Raw genomic sequence first — 21,883 nt, forward strand, 5'->3', positions numbered from 1 at the left:
CTTACTCTTTCCTGTATTCACTTTCAATTTTCTTCTTTTACATACCCTACCAAATTCATCCACCAACCTCTGCAACTTCTCTTCAGAATCTCCCAAGAGCACAGTGTCATCAGCAAAGAGCAACTGTGACAACTCCCACTTTATGTGTGATTCTTTATCTTTTAAATCCACACCTCTTGCCAAGACCCTCGCATTTACTTCTCTTACAACCCCATCTATAAATATATTAAACAACCATGGTGACATCACACATCCTTGTCTAAGGCCTACTTTTACTGGGAAATAATCTCCCTCTTTCCTACATACTCTAACTTGAGCCTCACTATCCTTGTAAAAACTCTTCACTGCTTTCAGTAACCTACCTCCTACACCATACACCTGCAACATCTGCCACATTGCCCCCCTATCCACCCTGTCATACGCCTTTTCCAAATCCATAAATGCCACAAAAACCTCTTTAGCCTTATCTAAATACTGTTCACTTATATGTTTCACTGTAAACACATGGTCCACACACCCCCTATCTTTCCTAAAGCCTCCTTGTTCATCTGCTATCCTATTCTCCATCTTACTCTTAATTCTTTCAGTAATAACTCTTAGAACCATACACTTTACCAGGTATACTCAACAGACTTATCCCCCTATAATTTTTGCACTCTCTTTTGTCCCCTTTGCCTTTATACAAAGGAACTATGCATGCTCTCTTCCAATCCCTAGGTACCTTACCCTCTTCCATACATTTATTAAATAATTGCACCAACCACTCCAAAACTATATCCCCACCTGCTTTTAACATTTCTATCTTTATCCCATCAATCCCGGCTGCCTTACCCCCTTTCATTTTACCTACTGCCTCACGAACTTCCCCCACACTCACAACTGGCTCTTCCTCACTCTTACAAGATGTTATTCCTCCTTGCCCTTATGTTATATGTTTCACTGTAAACACATGGTCCACACACCCCCTATCTTTCCTAAAGCCTCCTTGTTCATCTGCTATCCTATTCTCCATCTTACTCTTAATTCTTTCAATAATAACTCTACCATACACTTTACCAGGTATACTCAACAGACTTTTTTTTTTTTTTTTTTCAACAAACCGGCCGTATCCCACCAAGGCAGGGTGGCCCAAAAAGAAAAACGAAAGTTTCTCTTTTTAAATTTAGTAATTTATACGGGAGAAGGGGTTACTAGCTCCTGGCATTTTAGTCGCCTCTTACAACACGCATGGCTTACGGAGGAAGAATTCTGTTCCACTTCCCCATGGAGATAAGAGGAAATAAACAACAACAAGAACTAGAAAGAAAATAGAAGAAAAGCCAGAGGGATGTGTATATATACATATATATGCTTGTACATGCATGTGTAGTGTGACCTAAGTGTAAGTAGAAGTAACAAGACGTACCTGAAATCTTGCATGTTTATGAGACAGAAAAAAAGGACACCAGCAATCCTACCATCATGTAAAACAATTACAGGCTTTCGTTTTACACTCATTTATTAAATAATTGCACCAACCACTCCAAAACTATATCCCCGACTGCTTTTAACATTTCTATCTTTATCCCATCAATCCCAGCTGCCTTACCCCCTTTCATTTTACCTACTGCCTCACGAACTTTCCCCACACTCACAACTGGCTCTTCCTCACTCCTACAAGATGTTATTCCTCCTTGCCCTATACATGAAATCACAGCTTCCCTATCTTCATCAACATTTTCAATTCCTCAAAATATTCCCTCCATCTTCCCAATACCTCTAACCCTCCATTTAATAACTCTCCTCTCCTATTTTTAACTGACAAATCCATTTGTTCTCTAGGCTTCCTTAACTTGTTAATCTCACTCCAAAACTTTTTCTTATTTTCAACAAAATTTGTTGATAACATCTCACCCACTCTCTCATTTGCTCTCTTTTTACATTGCCTCACCACTCTCTTAACCTCTCTCTTTTTCTCCATATACTTTTCCCTCCTTGCATCACTTCTACTTTGTAAAAACTTCTCATATGCTAACTTTTTCTCCCTTACTACTCTCTTTACATCATCATTCCACCAATCGCTCCTCTTCCCTCCTGCACCCACTTTCCTGTAACCACAAACTTCTGCTGAACACTCTAACACTACATTTTTAAACCTACCCCATACTTCTTCGACCCCATTGCCTATGCTCTCATTAGCCCATCTATCCTCCAATAGCTGTTTATATCTTACCCTAACTGCCTCCTCTTTTAGTTTATAAACCTTCACCTCTCTCTTCCCTGATGCTTCTATTCTCCTTGTATCCCAATTGTAGCTACTCTCAGTGTAGCTACAACTAAAAAGTGATCTGATATATCTGTGGCCCCTCTATAAACATGTACATCCTGAAGTCTACTCAACAGTCTTTTATCTACCAATACATAATCCAACAAACTACTGTCATTTTGCCCTACATCATATCTTGTATACTTATTTATCCTCTTTTTCTTAAAATATATATTACCTATAACTAAACCCCTTTCTATACAAAGTTCAATCAAAGGGCTTCCATTATCATTTACACCTGGCACCCCAAACTTACCTACCACACCCTCTCTAAAAGTTTCTCCTACTTTAGCATTCAGGTCCCCTACCACAATTACTCTCTCACTTGGTTCAAAAGTTCCTATACATTCGCTTAACATCTCCCAAAATCTCTCTCTTTCCTCTACATTTCTCTCTTCTCCAGGTGCATATACTCTTATTATGACCTACTTTTCACATCCAACCTTTACTTTAATCCACATAATCCTTGAATTTACACATTCATATTATCATTTCTCCTTCCATAACTGATCCTTCAACATTACTGCTACCCCTTCCTTAGCTCTAACTCTCTCAGATACTCCAGATTTAATCCCATTTATTTCCCCCACCGAAACTCCCCTACCCCCTTCAGCTTTGTTTCGCTTAGGGCCAGGACATCCAACTTCTTTTCATTCATAACATCAGCAATCATCTGTTTCTTGTCATCCGCACTACATCCACGCACATTCAGGCATCCCAGTTTTATAAAGTTTTTCTTCTCTTTTTTAGTAAATGTGTACAGGAGAAGGGGTTACTAGCCCATCGCTCCCGGCATTTTATTCGCCTCATATGACACGCATGGCCAGTAATAAAGAGTGGATGGCCAGTAATAAAGATTGTGGTGGATAAAGATAAATGTTTTGCCCTGATCGTAACAGTAACAGCCATTAGCCGACTGTTGTTTCTGTATCAGTTGACCCTGCTGATTTAGTTGCATATTTCTGAAGTCTGTTAAATTGAGGGTTTACTAATAATTAGTTTCAGTGTCTGCACCATCCAGGTATGTATTTCCCATATCACATAACCCCTTATGTCTCACATAACCCCAGGGGGGGTTATGTGAGACATAGGGGGGTTCCCATGATGGTTCCCTGCATTACTTTTGTATATCCTCAGCTGTTTCCTACATTATTCTAATGTGTCCCCAACTGTTTCCCCACCTTGTCTTGTGTATCTCATGGATTTTTCCCGATATTACTCCTGTGTATCCCATTGTGCCTGTACATTACTCTAGTGTATTCAGTGCTGTCTGTATTACTAGTGTGTGTCCCACACTCTTTTCCCACATCCTTTTTATTCCATAGTGTTTATCTACATTAGTATATCCCATGTTTCACTACACTATTGTTTCCCATGCTGTTTTCCCATACTACTATAATTTATCCCACAGTTCTTTCCATCATTGTCTTAGTGCATCCACTTTTCTTACATTTCTCTAATGAATCCCAAGTTTTTTCTTAGAAAATTCTGGTGTACAGTAGGGCCCCACTTATACGGCGGGTTAGGTTCCAGGCTGTTGCCGGAAAACAGACATCGCCGGAAGGCAGAACTCCATTTTTTCCATTTATAAATGCATATAAATGCCAGACAACAAGTTTACACTAAATTATATTAAGTTAGTAATAGAACTAGGCATTAAAAACACACAAAGTAAAATACAGTCACAGTAAATTCATTACATATCTTAAAGTACAGTGGACCCCCGCTTAACGATCACCTCCGAATGCGACCAATTATGTAAGTGTATTTATGTAAGTGCGTTTGTACGTGTATGTTTGGGGGTCTGAAATGGACTAATCTACTTCACAATATTCCTTATGGGAAAAAATTCGGTCAGTACTGGCACCTGAACATACTACTGGAATGAAAAAAGTTCGTTACCCGGGGGTCCACTGTATTTGTAATCTTAATGTAGGGAGAGAGGTGAGTAGTACTTATTTGTAGAAAGTCAGGTGCAGGTAGCCCAGGTGTAGGTAGTACTGGCTCCCCGTCTCATACTTAATATACGATATTTAAAACATCCCAGAGAGGTAAAATGCACATACAGTACACTCATTATTTACCTTAAAATATGTGTCGTCTTAATATAGGAAGAGAGGTGAGCAGTATTTATTTGTATAAAGTCAGTGTAGGTAGCCGGTAGGTGTAGCCTGGGCTACACCTACCGGCTACCTACACTGTGGCCCAGAGCCATATTATTAACATCGACATGCCTTGTTCACTGAATTTAATAATTTCTAACAACTACCTTTAGATGCCATCATAAACGAAGGTAGAAGTAATGAATAATTCATGCTGAAAATTGTAAACAAAAGCGGAGTGAGGGAGTGGCTGGGCCAAACGCAGATTCATACACATTTTCTCTGATGGCTGAACAGAGAAAACATAATGTTGTCCCTCCACCTGGCTCCACAAGTATTATTATCAGAGCATATAAAATATGCAATAAATGCCAGACAACAAGTTTACACTAACTTATATTAAGTTAGCAATAGAAATAGGCATTAAAAACACAATAAAAGGTAAGATACACAGAGAGTATGCTTATTACTTACCTTAAAATATTAATATTAATGTGTGAGAGGTGAGTGGCAGGGTGTTTATTGAATAAAATCAAAATGGCACACCATCATCCTCTAACTTGGCACTTAAAACAAGAGGCTTACGACTTCTCCTTTTATTACAGCTAACCTTAGACGCCATCGTCAATGAGAGCCAACTAGTTAATGAAAGAGTAAACGAGAGAGAGAACGAGATACAGAGTTGAGACAATGTAAGAACACAAACTGAACAGGTAGTGGACGATCACTTGGTCAGGCGAAATGCGTATTAATATGTGTCTACTTTTAGTTCATTCACGTCCATTTGTAAGAGTTTGTAAAACATTTACCTCAATATTTTTTTTATTTTAATAATAATTACCTCACAATACAAATACAGTGGACCCCCGTATAACGGACGCCTTGCATAGCGGACAATCCGCATAGCGGACGCTTTGTTCGCTAAAATTTTGCCCCGCATAGTGGACAAAAACCCGCTCAGCGGCCTTCGTCCGAGACGCGTCCAATGTGCGGCCTGAGCCACGCTCACATGTTCCGCGGGTGGCATTGTTTACCAGCCAGCCTCCGCGGTAACATCCAAGCATACAATCGGAACATTTTGTATTATTACAGTGTTTTTGGTGATTTTTTTTCTGGAAAATAAGTGACCATGGGCCCCAAGAAAGCTTCTAGTGCCAACCCTACAGCAATAAGGGTGAGAATTACTATGGAGATGAAGAAACAGATCATTGATAAGTATGAAAGTGGAGTGCGTGTCTCCGAGCTGGCCAGGTTGTATAATAAACCCCAATCAACCATCGCTACTATTGGTGGTACAGCTGCTGCTGCTGCTGTATCACCGTCAGCTGCTGCTGCACTGTCAGCTGCTGCTGCTGTACCACCGTCAGCTGCTGCTGCTGCTGTAGCACCGTTGTTGGTGTGGCTTATTGAGAATACCAAGAAACAATTAACCCCAGAGGATTTGCCACCCAGGATAGCCCAAAAAAGTCAGTGTCATCGAAGACTGTCTAACTTATTTCCATTGGGGTCCTTAATCTTGTCTCCCAGGATGCAACCCACACCAGTCGACTAACACCCAGGTGAACAGGGAAAATGCCTGGAACTAGTGCTCATATTGGTGAATTTAGAGCCAGCAAAGGTTGGTTTGAGAGATTTAAGAATCGTAGTGACATACACAGTGTGATAAGGCCTGTTCTGGAAGAAAATACCAAACAGGACCTACAGTACTCAGGAGGAAAAGGCACTCCCAGGACACAGTGTCTCATCAGTCATTGCTGCATCTTCAATAAAGGTAAGTGTCATTTATTCTTCATTTAGTAGAGTAGTACATGCACAATATATATTGTGCATGTACTACTCTACTATTGTGCATGTATCCTTCTCTTTGTGTGTAGGAAAATGTATATTTCATGTGGTAAAATTTTTTTTTTCAAACTTTTGGGTGTCTTGCACGGATTAATTTTATTTCCATTATTTCTTATGGGGAAAATTCATTCACATAGCGAACATTTCGCATAACAGCCAGCCCTCTTGCACGGATTAAGGTCGCTATGCGGGGGTCCACTGTACTCTTACATTGTGTACAAGTTGTACAAGTTAGTTCAGAATAAACAAACAGCAACACACCATTTTTAGAGTGAATGAAGATAATAATATTAATAATAATAATAATATATATAGTCATATAGTCGGACTTGAGTCCTGGAAATGGGAAGTACAATGCCTGCACTTTAAAGGAGGGGTTTGGGATATTGGCAGTTTGGAGGGATACGTTGTGTATCTTTATACGTATATGCTTCTAAACTGTTGTATTCTGAGCACCTCTGCAAAAACAGTGATAATGTGTGAGTGTGGTGAAAGTGTTGAATGATGATGAAAGCATTTTCTTTTTGGGGATTTTCTTTCTTTTTTGGGTCACCCTGCCTCGGTGGGAGACGGCCGACTTGTTGAAAAAAAAAAATAATAATAATAATAATATTATTAATGTTAATATTAATAATAATAATATTATTATTAATAATAATAATAATTATTATTATTATTATTATTATTATTATTATAAAAAGAACTAAACCCACAAGGGTCGTGAATTGCTATACATAGAGTAAAGGCATACGAAAAGAATATTTTTCTACAGTTACCCCCCAGTGTTTGACTAGAGAAAACTTAATTCTTCCGACACTACCTACACAGCTGCTTTGTAAACAAAGCAATTTCCCAAATTCCTTCTATCTTGCACCAACTGAGCCCTCGGAAGTCACCGAGATTATAAAGTCACTTAAAAACAACTCAGGGAATCTGTCTAATGTCCCACCATTACTGTACAAGCGAGCAGCCCATATCCTTTCGCATGCTATTTCATTACTTTTTAACAAGTCACTAGAAACTAGCACCTTCCCGAAACTACTCAAGATGGCAAGGGTTACACCAATACATAAAGGTGGTGACCCTACAAACTTAAACAACTATAGGCCAATATCAAACTTACCATTGCTATCCAAAATCTTTGAGAAACTCGTGCACAGGAGACTATATTCATTTATAACAGCACAAAACATACTCAACCCCTGCCAATTTGGATTTAGGAAAAATAAAAGCACTAATGATGCAATCATAAAAATGCTAGATCTGCTTTACACAGCATTGGAAAATAAGGAATATCCACTAGGAATTTTTATTGACCTAAGAAAAGCTTTTGACACAGTAAACCACGACATCCTACTCCACAAACTTGACCATTACGGTATAAGAGGCCATGCGCTTGCTTATTTCAAATCTTACCTTACTAATAGGTATCAGTATGTTACCATTAAAGACACAGCATCAACAACACGGCCACTTGATACTGGAGTTCCGCAGGGAAGTGTCCTTGGTCCCCTGCTCTTCCTCATATACATCAATGATCTTCCAAACGTATCCCAACACCTGAAACCCATTCTCTTTGCTGACGACACGACTTATGTCATCTCTCACCCTAATCTTGCCACCCCTCAACACCATTGTTAACGAGGAGCTGATCAAAATATCGACTTGGATGACAGCCAATAAACTTACGCTTAACACTGACAAAACCTATTATGTTTGGTAGCAGAGCAGATGCACAAATTAACATTAAGATCGACAACACTCTAATTACCAGACATAATGAGGGCAAATTCCTAGGCCTATACCTTGACAACAACCTGAATTTCAGCACCCATATCCAACACATAACCAAAAAAGTATCCAAAACAGTTGGGATCCTCTCCAGGATACGATACTACGTGCCGCAAAATGCCCTTCTCACACTATACCACTCACTCATTTATCCATACCTCACCTATGCTATTTGTGCTTGGGGATCAACTGCAGCAACACACCTAAAGCCAATAATAACCCAACAAAAAGCTGCAGTAAGAATAATCACTAAATCGCATCCCTGGCAACACACCCCCCCACTCTTCATAGATCTAAACTTACTCCCTGTTCAGTACATCCACACTTACTACTGTGCAATCTACATCTACAGGACCTTAAACTCCAATATCAACCTTGACCTAAAATGCTTTCTTGATAGTTGTGACAGAACCCACAGGCATAACACCAGACACAAACATCTCTACGACATTCCCCATGTCCGACTAAACCTTTACAAACATTCATTGTATGTCAAAGGCCCTAAAATTTGGAACACCCTACCTGAGAACTCTAGAACTGCAGACACATTCATCACCTTCAAAACTACCATTAGAAAACATCTTATCTCCCTGATAAACCCCATCAACTAACTACACGAATACCACCTGGTGGTTCACACTTACACTCACTCACCCATTTGACCATAAACAGAAATATTAATCTCAATCTTAAAATAATGAATCCTATGATACTCCAATACTGAAACTATGTACTGTGCCAAAACAAAAGCATTCACATTGCTAAACTCACAAACTAGTATTTAGTCACTTAGCCATAATACCAACTTACCTCATAATTTGTAATATTTTAAAATAAAGAATTAAACTAAGTCTGCCCAAAATGCCTAGCCATGCTAGGCGTTCTAGTGGTACACTCTGTAATCATTATTTAACTACATGCAAACCACACAACAACCAAATTCTGTAAATTCAACATTGTAATCTTTATAGAGAATAAACTTTGAATTTGAATTTACATCAATTTTTATTCTGAGTGTATGTATCATGTTTATATGCTATGTAATGGGTTTCATATATAATTTTGAGGAAAATATCATAGATGGATTAATGAAAATGCCTATATAGATGTAAAATAAGACATTTAGTGTGCCCAAGAGTGATTATTATTACATAGTATTGGCGTCATGAGTAGAGAGAGACTTAGCGATTTTAATGTGTACCTGCACACCAGCACAGTGTGTAAGTATATTTAAGTACAGGTACACATAAGTATAATTATCAGAGTACATATAAAATATGCAGTAGCTTTAAAACACTTTAAATTTTGGAAAGTTTCCTCACATAATAGATGTGGTCACGGAAAATGTAAACAAACCAGGTGGGGGCGCCGTATTTAAAAGACCGCTTGCCATATAGCAAATTTTGGTCATAATTTGACATCGCCGTATTAGTGGAACGCCGTAAGGCAAAACGCCATAAAGCGGGGCCTTACTGTATTCTGTTTCCATTGATACATGAGGTGACCAAGGTGCTGATGGCATATATGGCCAGCTCTCATGCCAGAGGAGGACCTCCACATGTGTGGAAATGTTGTTAGTAGTGGCAGGAGGAAACTCCACATGAACCTGGACATACAGGGCCAAACCTTCATCCTCATTCTTGAAGTCTTGTGCTTGAACACCATATCCAAGTTCACATGAGTGAACTTGTTATATCACACTGCAACCACTGAAACTGTGGCCTTGGGAAATTCTCAGGGTAGAGGTCAGGATAAAGTTGAGGGTAGAGGGTGGCATTTTTACAGAAGTCACAGAGTGAACAGGAGTGATAGCATGCATCCATGGCATTGATCCTCACCCAGCATATACTGTTGCCATTGATCTTGGGGTGTGACAAGTGGAAGTAGGTGAAGGTGGTCAGTACCTCTATGAAGCTTGTGATGTGGATGTGATGAACAAAGTCTTGCCCATGCTGGTTACTGGCATGCAGGGACAGATCAGTGTCCAGGAACCTTTCCTGATGTTTCCCTACATTACTCTTGTATATCCCCAGCTGCTTCCCTACATTACCATGAGTGTCTGATGATTTTTCCCTATATTCTTCTAGTGTATCCCACATTAGTTTCTCTTGGTTTGTGCCTTATACTAATTCTTTACATTGTTTTTCTAATCCCATATTGTTTCCTCTAAAATATGTTCTTCTTTCTTTCAACACATCAGCCGTATCCCACCGAGGCGGGGTAGCCCAAAAGGAGAAATGAAAGTTTCTCCTTTTATATTTAGTAATATACCTACCATCCGACTTACGACCGAGTTCGGTTCCGAGAAACCGGTCGTAAGTCGAAATGGATGTAAGTCGAGCTTTTCTACTGAATATCAACGTAACATTTTTGTAATGACTTTATTTTATTGTTTTATTTTGGTATTTCATGTTTTACTTTACTTTTTATGCTGTCAGTACTGTATTTTATACTAAGGTTTAGGATAAACACTGTGTACAACACAAACACTTGTTTATTTCCCAAAAATTTGGCATAAAAAACATGGTCGTAAGTCGAGTCGTCGTATGTCGAGCAGGTCGTAAGTCGGATGGTAAGTGTATATACAGGAGAAGGGGTTACTAGCCCCTTGCTCCTGGCATTTTAGTCACCTCTTACAACACGCATGGCTTACGGAGGAAGAATTCTGTTCCACTTCCCCATGGAGGTAAGAGGAAATAAACAAGAACAAGAACTAGTAAGAAAATAGAAGAAAACCCAGAGGGGTGTGTATATATATGCTTGTACATGTATGTGTAGTGTGACCTAAGTGTAAGTAGAAGTAGCAAGATATACCTGAATCCTTGGATGTTTATGAGACAGAAAAATGGACACCAGCAATCCTACCATCATGTAAATAATTACAGGCTTTCGTTTTACACTCACTTGGCAGGACGGTAGTACCTCCCTGGGCGGTTGCTGTCTACCAACCTACTACCTAGATCTAAAATATGTATCCCATTCTATTTCCATACACTGTGTATCCCATGCTGCTTCCCTGCATTGTCTTGTGTATCCCATGCTGTTTCCTGATATTGTACTAATGTATCCCACAGTTTTTTATATATTGTCAGGTGTATCCCAGAGTAATTTTTATATATTGTCAGGTGTATATAACCATCCTATTTCCCTATATTGTATTGTTTATCCCATACTTTCCCTACATTACTCTGATGTATCCCATGTTGTGTATCTGCCTTGTCTTGTGTCCTCCCTGGTGAACAAAATGTAGCTACTTGTTTCTTTGTGCCTAACATATTGTCAGTATTTTTACCAAATATATCATCAGTATGATTCTTAATTAAGGCATCATTATGGCATCTGAAAGTTTTTTAATGGGCTTTTTGTAATAGAGACTTGAAATGTTGGGCAGTGGTCAGTTGTACTGTCCATTATTTTTAAGTGTGCCTCACTTTATGCAGTAGATGTGCTCAGGCCCCACAACAACTGTACTAAGCTCAGTCAAACCATCAACACTTAGGTCTGCTTAATTGCAATCTTAGATACACAGTAGTACCTCGGTACTTGAACGGCTCCCAACTCGAACAATTCTGTATTTGAATGCTTTGTTTGGTAAAAAATCGCTCAGTAGTCGACTGTTTGCTCGGCACCCGACCAAACAAACATGACCTGCCAGAACTTCGCTGTAAACTGTTTTGTGTTTATTTGCATTTTTTGGTGTTTTTTATATTATTTGTATAAATAAATCATCATGGGGCCTAAGAAGATTAGTGATAACGGCCAACCAAGAAGAAAATTGGTTAGTCACAATAGAGATGAAAAAAGAACTCATAGCAAAATATGAAAGCGGTGCACGCATGTCTGATCTTGCTACTGAGTGTCATATGGCAAAATCTACAATCTCTACGATATTAAAAAATAAAAGAAGCCATTTAAAAGGCTGATGTTGTAAAAGGAGTGAAAGTGGTTATGAAACAAAGACCACAGACAATTGAAGAGATTGAGAAATTGTTGTTGATTTGGATCAATTAAAAACAGTTAGCTGTTGATAGTGTTTCTGAGACTTTTATTTGTGAAAAAGCAAAACATCTGCACTCCGATCTCTTGAAGAACACTCCTGGAATGAATGCTGATACAGGTAGTGAAGTGTTCAAAGCATGCTAGGTTTGTAAACTGTGTTAAAATGCTTTTGTAAGTGTTTTTTTGGGGCTCCGAAACGGATTAATCTAATTTACATTATTCCTTATTGAAAAAATTTGTTTGGTGCTCGAATAAATCAGCACTTGAACAGCCTTCTGGAATGAATTAAATTCAAGTACCAAGGTACTACTGTTCGTATATCATCTTGCAAACAGCACCAATTCATATGGCTTATGTACATTGCCTCTTCAAGGACCAGAAAGAGAATCTCTTGATTTGAGAAATTAGATTTATCCTTGCCTTCTTTGGATTGAACCTCATTGCCTCCCATTACCCAGGTGTTGTATCACCCCTATGGGCTGAGTGCTTCTCCCGTTAAAAAAATATGTTCATCACACATTGAGAATTACCAATAGAAATAGGACATTCATAATAGTGACCCTGCATAAAGTGGGGGAAAATCTGTCCTATTGTTACTTAAAATTGCATATGTAGTTAAGAATAAAACAACACCTATGTTAAATATTATATAATTAATATATTGTACATGCCAGCTTTCCTCTAGCTACAGCATTATTTTTTTTTATTCTTCCACAGAGCACGATAGTTTTTACTCTTACTCGGGTTCTGATCCAGGTCTTCATAAAATTAAAGTTCAACAAGGTATTGTTATTTAAATATTGCATTGTTTTCTAAGGTGCATTACAGTTCTGTGTATTTCAGCAGTATAGGTATGCCACTTAACAGTCTACTGCATTTTACTAATATAGTGGTGCGTCGAGGTATATGTGGAGACAAAAAACGTTATCTATGGAGGCAAAGAAGGGAATGTATGAAAGTATAGTAGTACCAACACTCTTATATGGGTGTGAAGCTTGGGTTGTGAATGCAGCAGCGAGGAGACGGTTGGAGGCAATGGAGATGTCCTGTCTAAGGGCAATGTGTAGTGTAAATATTATGCAGAAAATTCAGAGTGTGGAAATTAGGAGAAGGTGTGGAGTAATAAAAGTATTAGAGGGCTGAAGAGGGGTTGTTGAGGTGGTTTGGTCATTTAGAGAGAATGGATCAAAGTAGAATGACATGGAGAGCGTATAAATCTGTAGGGAAGGAAGGTGGTGTAGGGGGTCGTCCTCGAAAAGGTTGGAAGGAAAGGGTAAGGGAGGTTTTGTGGGCGAGGGGCTTGGACTTCCAGCAGACATGCATGAGCGTGTTCGATAGGAGTGAATGGAGACGAATGGTATTTGGGACCTGACGATCTATTGGAGTGTGAGCAGGGTAATATTTAGTGAAGGGATTCAGGGAAACCGGTTATTTTCATATAGTCGGACTTGAGTCCTGGAAATGGGAAGTACAATGCCTGCACTTTAAAGGAGGGGTTTGGGATATTGGCAGTTTGGAGGGATGTGTTGTGTATCTTTATACGTATATGCTTCTAAACTGTTGTATTCTGAGCACCTCTGCAAAAACAGTGATAATGTGTGAGTGTGGTGAAAGTGTTGAATGATGATGAAAGTATTTTCTTTTTGGGGATTTTCTTTCTTTTTTGGGTCACCCTGCCTCGGTGGGAGACGGCCGACGTGTTGAAAAAAAAAAAAAAAATTCAGGGAAACCGGTTATTTTTGTATAGCCGGACTTGAGTCCTGGAAATGGGAAGTACAATGCCTGCACTCTAAAGGAGGGGTTCGGGATATTAGCAGTTTGGAGGGATATGTTGTGTATCTTTATACATATATGCTTCTAAACTGTTGTATTTTGGGCACCTCTGCAAAAACAGTGATTATGTGTGAGTGAGGTGAAAGTGTTGAATAATGATGAAAGTATTTTCTTTTTGGGGATTTTCCTTCTTTTTGGGTCACCCTGCCTCGGTGGGAGATGGCCGACTTGTTAAAAAAAAAAAAAAAACGTTAGCAAACATTAATAACCTTCAAAGAGGGTGAAAAAATATAAATGGCATATTGCAAAATCTTCTTCTTTCAACAAACCGGCCGTATCCCACCAAGGCAGGGTGGCCCAAAAGGAAAAACTGAAGTTTCTTCTTTTAGATTTAATAATATATACAAGAGAAGGGGTTACTAGCCTCTTGCTCCTGGCATTTTAGTCGCCTCTTACAACACGCATGGCCTACGGAGGAAGAATTCTGTTCCAGTTCCCCCATGGAGATATTGCAAAATATTATTTTTAAATTTACAACAATTTTTAATTCTTGGAATATATAAAGATACATTTTTCTTCTAAATGGCATTTGAATTACAATATTTGCCAATCACATTTTCAAGGCTAATGTAAAAATCTGATTGGTAATAATAGTTAGGGTTTCTCTCTTTGGTTGACTATATCCGAAGATTCTGTGAATTTGCTTACCCTTAAAGATAAAACGACTGAAGCAGTTGCAAGCGTATTCAGGGAAAGGATTATTTGTCATACTACCAAGTCAATTGAATCTGATAATGGGGTGAATTTTGCAGTGAAATTCTAGTTAGGTTGATTGAACAGTTCGTACACAATTAATCTACAATAACAGCTCATCATCCAGCTGATAATGGATTAGTAGAGCATACAGTAAACTTTTACTTATTTTAAGAGTCACTATAAATCCTGAGTTTTACAAGGGGTGAACCTATACCAAATGTATGATGTACTATAAATTTCTCATTTGATGTTTCAGTCAGTGAAACACCTTATTTTGTTTTCTGTAAAGTTGATAGAAGACTTTCTTATGATTTGCTTTATTTGCCACCATTACCAAATCACAATGATTCTGTTATGATTAAAACCTGTAATGAGTAGTTAGTCTTTGGATGTGTTAAGGGAACTTTAGAAAAGGCTAGAGCTGAATTCACAAAAATGAGAAATTCTCATGCAGAACCAATAACATCAAAGTAAGCTCTAAGATAATGTTAATTATAGAAACAAAAATTCAGCTATGCCTAAACTTGACAAAAAATTTATTGGTTCATGTTATTGTGTACAGATTTAAAGGTGATGTATAATTAGCCAATAGACAATGTAAAGACACATCTCAAGCAGATGGAGTTATTTCTAATGATGAATTCCAAGATAATAATGTATCCAATGATGTACAGTGTATTACTTTGTACTGCTGATCAGAGTAATGTTCATGCTAGTGCACATTCGTGTGGTTTAAGAGTGAAAAATTTTTATTATGTACCTGAACTTGGTGTAAATAGACATTATTTGTAAAATTGTGTGAAATTTTGTATTTTCTTTCTGAGAATAATTTGTTACCAAATACAGTGGACCCCCGGATATCGGTCAGTGCGGATATCGGCCAAATCGGATTTCAGCCGCTTTTTTGGCCGAAATTCTATCCTGGATTTCGGCCAGCAACTCGGAAATTGGCCATATTGGATGCATCCGCCTGCCACGCCGCATGCAATAGTCAGTCTGGCTGTGTCTCTCGGTGAGTGACCAACACTCCGCGCATTCATCCAAACATTTCGTCGTAATCCATTGTTTTTTGTGGTTGTTTATTGAGTGTGACTGTGAAATAAGCCACCATGGGCCCAAAGAAAGTTCCTAGTGCCAGACCTTTGGTAAAGAAAGTGAGAAACATAATAGAATTCAGTGACAAAACCTTGTCCCACTTCAGGAAAATTTTAATGAGATGCCAGAAACAGACCTCTCTAGACAGTTTTTTTGTGTGACAGGGGTGCAGTGATTCTCAAGCTGGTCCTAGTGCCAGTAAAAGACAAAGAAGGGAAGTAACCCCAGATAGGGACTTGATACCTGAAGTCCTTATGGAGGGGATTCCCCTTCCAAACAATAATCAGTCCTCCCTGTCTTCCATATGCCAACAAGAATCTTCAATAAAGGTAAATGTCATGTTAAATGTTCATTTATCCATTTCATTAGACATTTTATTTAGTTCTCATTATTTTGTGTATGTAAAACTATAGTTAATCTTTAAAAAATGTATTTTTTGTTAATATTTCTGGGTATCTGGAATGGATAAATTGTATTTACATTAATTCTTATGTGAAATATTACTTTGGTTTTCGGCCTTTTTGGATTTAGGCCGACCTTCTGGAATGGATTACGATCAAAATCCTGGGTTCCACTGTACTGTGTGTCAAGATTTTAATATGCTTAGTGCTATATTTCAGTTGAGTTACAGTGTCTTTATTCACATGTTTCATGTACTTTGTATGTACAGTGGTCCCTTAAGTTATGATGGTCTTGACTTATAATAATTTTGAGTTTCAATTTACCCTCACAAAGGAATTGAGCTTTGAGTTTTATGATGAAAATTTTGAAATACAATAGTGTCGATTAACACAGTAGTTACGCTCTTGAAAATGCAGTGTTAGACAAATCTGTGTTAAAGGAACTGAAGAACTTGCGGGAAAAATAGAGTTACATTCCTGGGAACCCCCCCCTTCCCCCCCCCCAAAAAAAAAGGCCAAACAACTTTTTTTTTAGGTTTCCAAATCTTACTCAAATAAAAAAATAATAAAATTGTTGTTCATTGTTGTTATGTATGTTTTTTTCTGTTGTTTAAGGCTACAAATACAACAAAAACAATATTTGTTACTCTTCATTGTGTTTGCTGGCATTTGTCAATGATTGTGAAGGAGGGAGTGGAGAGGCATGCTGAGGCCCATCTGGGCTGAGGTGGATGGTAGTCCAGTGAGTCAGTTGAATCAGCAGGTCAGTTAAGTCAGTCAAGTCAGTCAGGATATCAGTTAAGTTGGTCAGTAAGCCAGTCAAATCAGTAAATTGGTCAAGTCAATAGGTCAGTCAGGTAAATCATTCAGTAAATCAATCAGGTAAGTCATTCAGTAAATCAGTCAAGTAAGTCATTCAATAAATCAGTTAAGTAAGTCATTCAGTAAATCAGTCAAGTCAGTAGGCCAGTCAGTAATTCAGTAAATCAGTTGTCATTAAATAAATCAGCCAAGTCAGTAAGTCAGTCAAGTCAGTAAATTAAGTCAGTTAATCAGTCAAGTCATTCAGTAAGTCATTCAATAAATCAGTCAATCAAGTCAGTAAATCAGTCAAGTCAGGTCAGTCAAGTCTTTCAGGTCAATCAAGTCAGTAAATCAGGTCTGTCAGTTAGTCATTCAGTAAATCAGACGACAGCCCGGGTTATTTATTGCACAAGCCCATATATTTACCTCACTGTTTTTAATCATATGAACCGATGCTTCATTAAGGCCATAAGCTCTTGCCATGTCCACCACACAGGCACCACATTTACTCTTATTTAACATCTTGATTTTCTTCATAACTCCAAGACTTGAATGTTTTAACTTTGTCTTGCCACTTCCTGCATTACTTGCATGCTTCCTGGATGCCATGGTTCTGTGGCAGATGCAATGTAAGGTAATGAAAAGACCAAAACCCAATTCTCAGACAGTGCTGGGTACTGTACTGGACGTGTACATATGGAGCACTGGTATGGAGGTGGCAGGTTAGGAAACTAGGGCCTCCCCCGTAAAAGACAATGGCCTGACCCACACTCAGACTGCCTAACACTCACTACACAGGGGAAAATCCATGCTGTCCAGCTTGAGGTGCTGAAATTTTTTTCCCTACCGAGAAGCAGAACCGTTTAAAGTGAATTTTACGAAGTGTAAGATGAAAATATCCCACAATTTGACAGTAGTGTAATGGAGAAAATGCTTTAAAGGAACCTGTGTTCATCGACGGTCTACTGTACTACATGCATTTGTGATTTAATTTCCCTATCTTTTGTGTTACCAAGTCATCATGGCCCCTGAAGTGCACAGTAAACAGGCAATTTCTCTGAAGATCAAGCCAGAAATTGTGAAAAAAAAAAATAGTCAGAATTAGTGCACTGATGCATGAGAAATTATCATAGGGATGGAAAAACTTGTTATTGTGGATAAGAGAGAAGCAGATGAAGGAAGATACAGTGGCTGCAAGTGATATTTGTGATTATGCAATTCCAAGGTGCAGTAAAAGTTGCACTTCTAGGGTCTTGGAATGAACTGCCATAAAACAATATATTTTAGGTTTGATTTATGATAGTTTTGAGATATGACATGTCTTCTGGAATGGATTAATATCATAACTCAAGGGACCATTGCATTCTGGATTTAGAGTATGTACATTATAACTTGTATGTGCACCAGAAGTAGTTTTAGTTGTTGAGCTTGTAAGTTTATATGGTTCAAGAATTCATTGAATGATTGTGAATCAAAGTCTTGATTATTCTGTATTACTACTGATTTCAGTAAACCCCCACCTTCCGTGCACCCAGCTACTGTGCTTTCATCACGTCATGATTTAAATTTTGTCCTGTGTTCAATTTTTGTTATATCTACCCAGCTTTCACAGTAAATGATATTTTCATCATTCTAGTGTCAATCATTAAATTATAAAAAAATTCTGTTAATTTTTTATGAAGTACATTTATACTATATGTATGGTCATTATATTCATGTATAGAGAGCTCGCATTTGTTTTCTAGAAATTGGTCAGGAAACGTGAATTTAATATTCGTACAGTATTACGGGTTTATTTCTTTGGTTAGTTTTTAACCAAATGAATTCCTACTTCGTACATGATTATTCTGTGTGTGTATAGACAGTTCACATTTATTTGGTAAAGATTGGTCAAGAACCATAGATTTAATACTTAGTTCAAAACCGTGAATGATGAAATTTCATCCTCCCATCAGTGTCTGGACACACTTGAGTTGTGGTGGTGCAAGTTGACTAGCCACTTACTGTCCCACCCTCCAACATTCACTACACTATCACTCCATTTTATACCTTTCTATCACCCTGTCTTAGTCTCTGCCCATTCTCTATGGAAGAGATATATATATGGTAAATTCATCATACGAAAGCTTCCATAAGTCTTGCTTAAGTTTATTGAGTTTTGTTTTATTTAGGTTTAGGGTACATATCATGTAATTTTTTACAATGATTTTTACAGCATACAGATGTTATGGATTCATAAGTACATAATGTAAATGCTGTTTCACATATAGTTCTGTTGTCAGGAATGTGTCAGATGCAAAAAGAGGGGGGTATGGGGATACAAACCATACTTAGCATGTCATTCACTTAAAATTATATGATTGAAATGATGCATATCAACTTGGACATCAGTGAAGAGGATTGCTGTGACTCTACTTGGCCGTGGTGAATGGTTGTATTTTGTAGGATGAGATGGATGGCTTTGGCTTGTGGGATGAAATTAATGCAGAGTTGTTACTTACAGGAATTCTGTCATGCTTCTCTGCTGTATTTTTCCCATCAATACTTCTAGATGAGTCCAGGTCTTTTTCAGTGAAAGTGTCTGCAAGTTTACCAGCACCATGCATTATCTATCGTAGGCCTTGAAATGTCAGTTATTTAATCCTTGAACTGTCCAGAAATAGATCTATGTTTGTGCATGTATTGCTCCGACCTTGATATTCTCCATAAGAAAGAATGTAAAAAAACATAATCTACGTTCGGAGCGCTACACGAGCAAATGTAAATCTACTTTGGACAGTTTAAGGGTTAAGTTCAGATTCTTCCTCATTCTCTTCCATTATTTGCATCCTTTCTATCTGGAAATTCAGCTCCTGAAACATTTCCTCTGCAGTTTGTTCTTTGTCATCATCAACTAATAGTTCATCCAAATCCTTTGGCTGAGTATCTTCTAATCCTTCGCCTGGCACACTTCTTGCTAGACCAATGATTTATTGGATCTACCTTTCTACTGAGGAAAAACCTGTGAAATTATTCACCACACTAGGCCATAATTTTTCCCATCTTGCATTTAATGTTGACTGGCTACTTGATTCCATGCAACTTTTACATTGTTAGGTAAAAGGACACAAGTGCAACTAATATGACATTTTATTGTGGCAAAATTTCACTGTCCACAATAAAATGTAGTAGGTTGGTAGACAGCAACCACCCAGGGAAGTACTACCGTCCTGCCAGATGACTGTGAAACAGAAACCTGTAACTGTTTTGCATGATGGTAGGATTGCTGGTGTCTTTTTCTGTCTCATAAACATGCTAGATAACAGGGATATCTTGCTACTCCAACTTACACTTTGGTCACACTTCACAGACATGCACATGCATATATATATACATACATCTAGGTTTTTCTCCTTTTTCTACATAGCTCTTGTTCTTCTTTATTTCTTCTATTGTCCATGGGGAAGTGGAAAAGAATCTTTCCTCCGTAAGCCATGCGTGTCGTATGAGGCGACTAAAATGCCGGGAGCAATGGGCTAGTAACCCCTTCTCCTGTAGACATTTACTAAAAAAGAGAAGAAGAAAAGCTTTATAAAACTGGGATGCTTGAATGTGCGTGGATGTAGTGCAGATGACAAGAAACAGATGATTGCTGATGTTATGAATGAAAAGAAGTTGGATGTCCTGGCCCTAAGCGAAACAAAGCTGAAGGGGGTAGGGGAGTTTCGGTGGGGGGAATAAATGGGATTAAATCTGGAGTATCTGAGAGAGTTAGAGCAAAGGAAGGGGTAGCAGTAATGTTGAATGATCAGTTATGGAAGGAGAAAAGAGAATATGAATCTGTAAATGCAAGAATTATGTGGATTAAAGTAAAGGTTGGATGCGAGAAGTGGGTCATAATAAGCGTGTATGCACCTGGAGAAGAGAGGAATGCAGAGGAGAGAGAGAGATTTTGGGAGATGTTAAGTGAATGTATAGGAGCCTTTGAACCAAGTGAGAGAGTAATTGTGGTAGGGGACCTGAATGCTAAAGTAGGAGAAACTTTTAGAGAGGGTGTGGTAGGTAAGTTTGGGGTGCCAGGTGTAAATGATAATGGGAGCCCTTTGATTGAACTTTGTATAGAAAGGGGTTTAGTTATAGGTAATACATATTTTAAGAAAAAGAGGATAAATAAGTATACAAGATATGATGTAGGGCGAAATGACAGTAGTTTGTTGGATTATGTATTGGTAGATAAAAGACTGTTGAGTAGACTTCAGGATGTACATGTTTATAGAGGGGCCACAGATATATCAGATCACTTTCTAGTTGTAGCTACACTGAGAGTAAAAGGTAGATGGGATACAAGGAGAATAGAAGCATCAGGGAAGAGAGAGGTGAAGGTTTATAAACTAAAAGAGGAGGCAGTTAGGGAAAGATATAAACAGCTATTGGAGGATAGATGGGCTAATGAGAGCATAGGCAATGGGGTCGAAGAGGTATGGGGTAGGTTTAAAAATGTAGTGTTAGAGTGTTCAGCAGAAGTTTGTGGTTACAGGAAAGTGGGTGCGGGAGGGAAGAGGAGCGATTGGTGGAATGATGATGTAAAGAGAGTAGTAAGGGAGAAAAAGTTAGCATATGAGAAGTTTTTACAAAGTAGAAGTGATGCAAGGAAGGAAGAGTATATGGAGAAAAAGAGAGAGGTTAAGAGAGTGGTGAAGCAATGTAAAAAGAGAGCAAATGAGAGAGTGGGTGAGATGTTATCAACAAATTTTGTTGAAAATAAGAAAAAGTTTTGGAGTGAGATTAACAAGTTAAGGAAGCCTAGAGAACAAATGGATTTGTCAGTTAAAAATAGGAGAGGAGAGTTATTAAATGGAGAGTTAGAGGTATTGGGAAGATGGAGGGAATATTTTGAGGAATTGTTAAATGTTGATGAAGATAGGGAAGCTGTGATTTCGTGTATAGGGCAAGGAGGAACATCATCTTGTAGGAGTGAGGAAGAGCCAGTTATGAGTGTGGGGGAAGTTCGTGAGGCAGTAGGTAAAATGAAA

At 38.3% G+C, this 21,883-nt stretch overlaps 1 protein-coding gene across 4 annotated transcripts in view; it reads left to right on the forward strand.

Moving 5' to 3' along the window:
* LOC128696789 (DNA repair protein RAD51 homolog 2-like) overlaps positions 1-18,534 on the forward strand; it is a 103,370-nt gene extending 84,836 nt beyond the window's left edge. For 2 of the 4 annotated variants that reach the window (XM_070096034.1, XM_070096037.1), the window contains 2 exons: positions 12,760-12,825; positions 18,381-18,534. In XM_070096034.1, the coding sequence (XP_069952135.1) occupies positions 12,760-12,825; positions 18,381-18,436 (122 nt within the window). In that variant the 3' untranslated portion in view covers positions 18,437-18,534. Of the gene's footprint in view, positions 1-12,759 lie in introns of all 4 variants that reach the window. The other 2 variants (XM_070096035.1, XM_070096036.1) reach the window with 1 other exon arrangement.
* The last annotated feature ends 3,349 nt before the right edge of the window (positions 18,535-21,883 follow it).

This window comes from Cherax quadricarinatus, chromosome 52 (assembly GCF_038502225.1).
Source record: "Cherax quadricarinatus isolate ZL_2023a chromosome 52, ASM3850222v1, whole genome shotgun sequence".
Classification (NCBI taxonomy): domain Eukaryota; kingdom Metazoa; phylum Arthropoda; class Malacostraca; order Decapoda; family Parastacidae; genus Cherax; species Cherax quadricarinatus.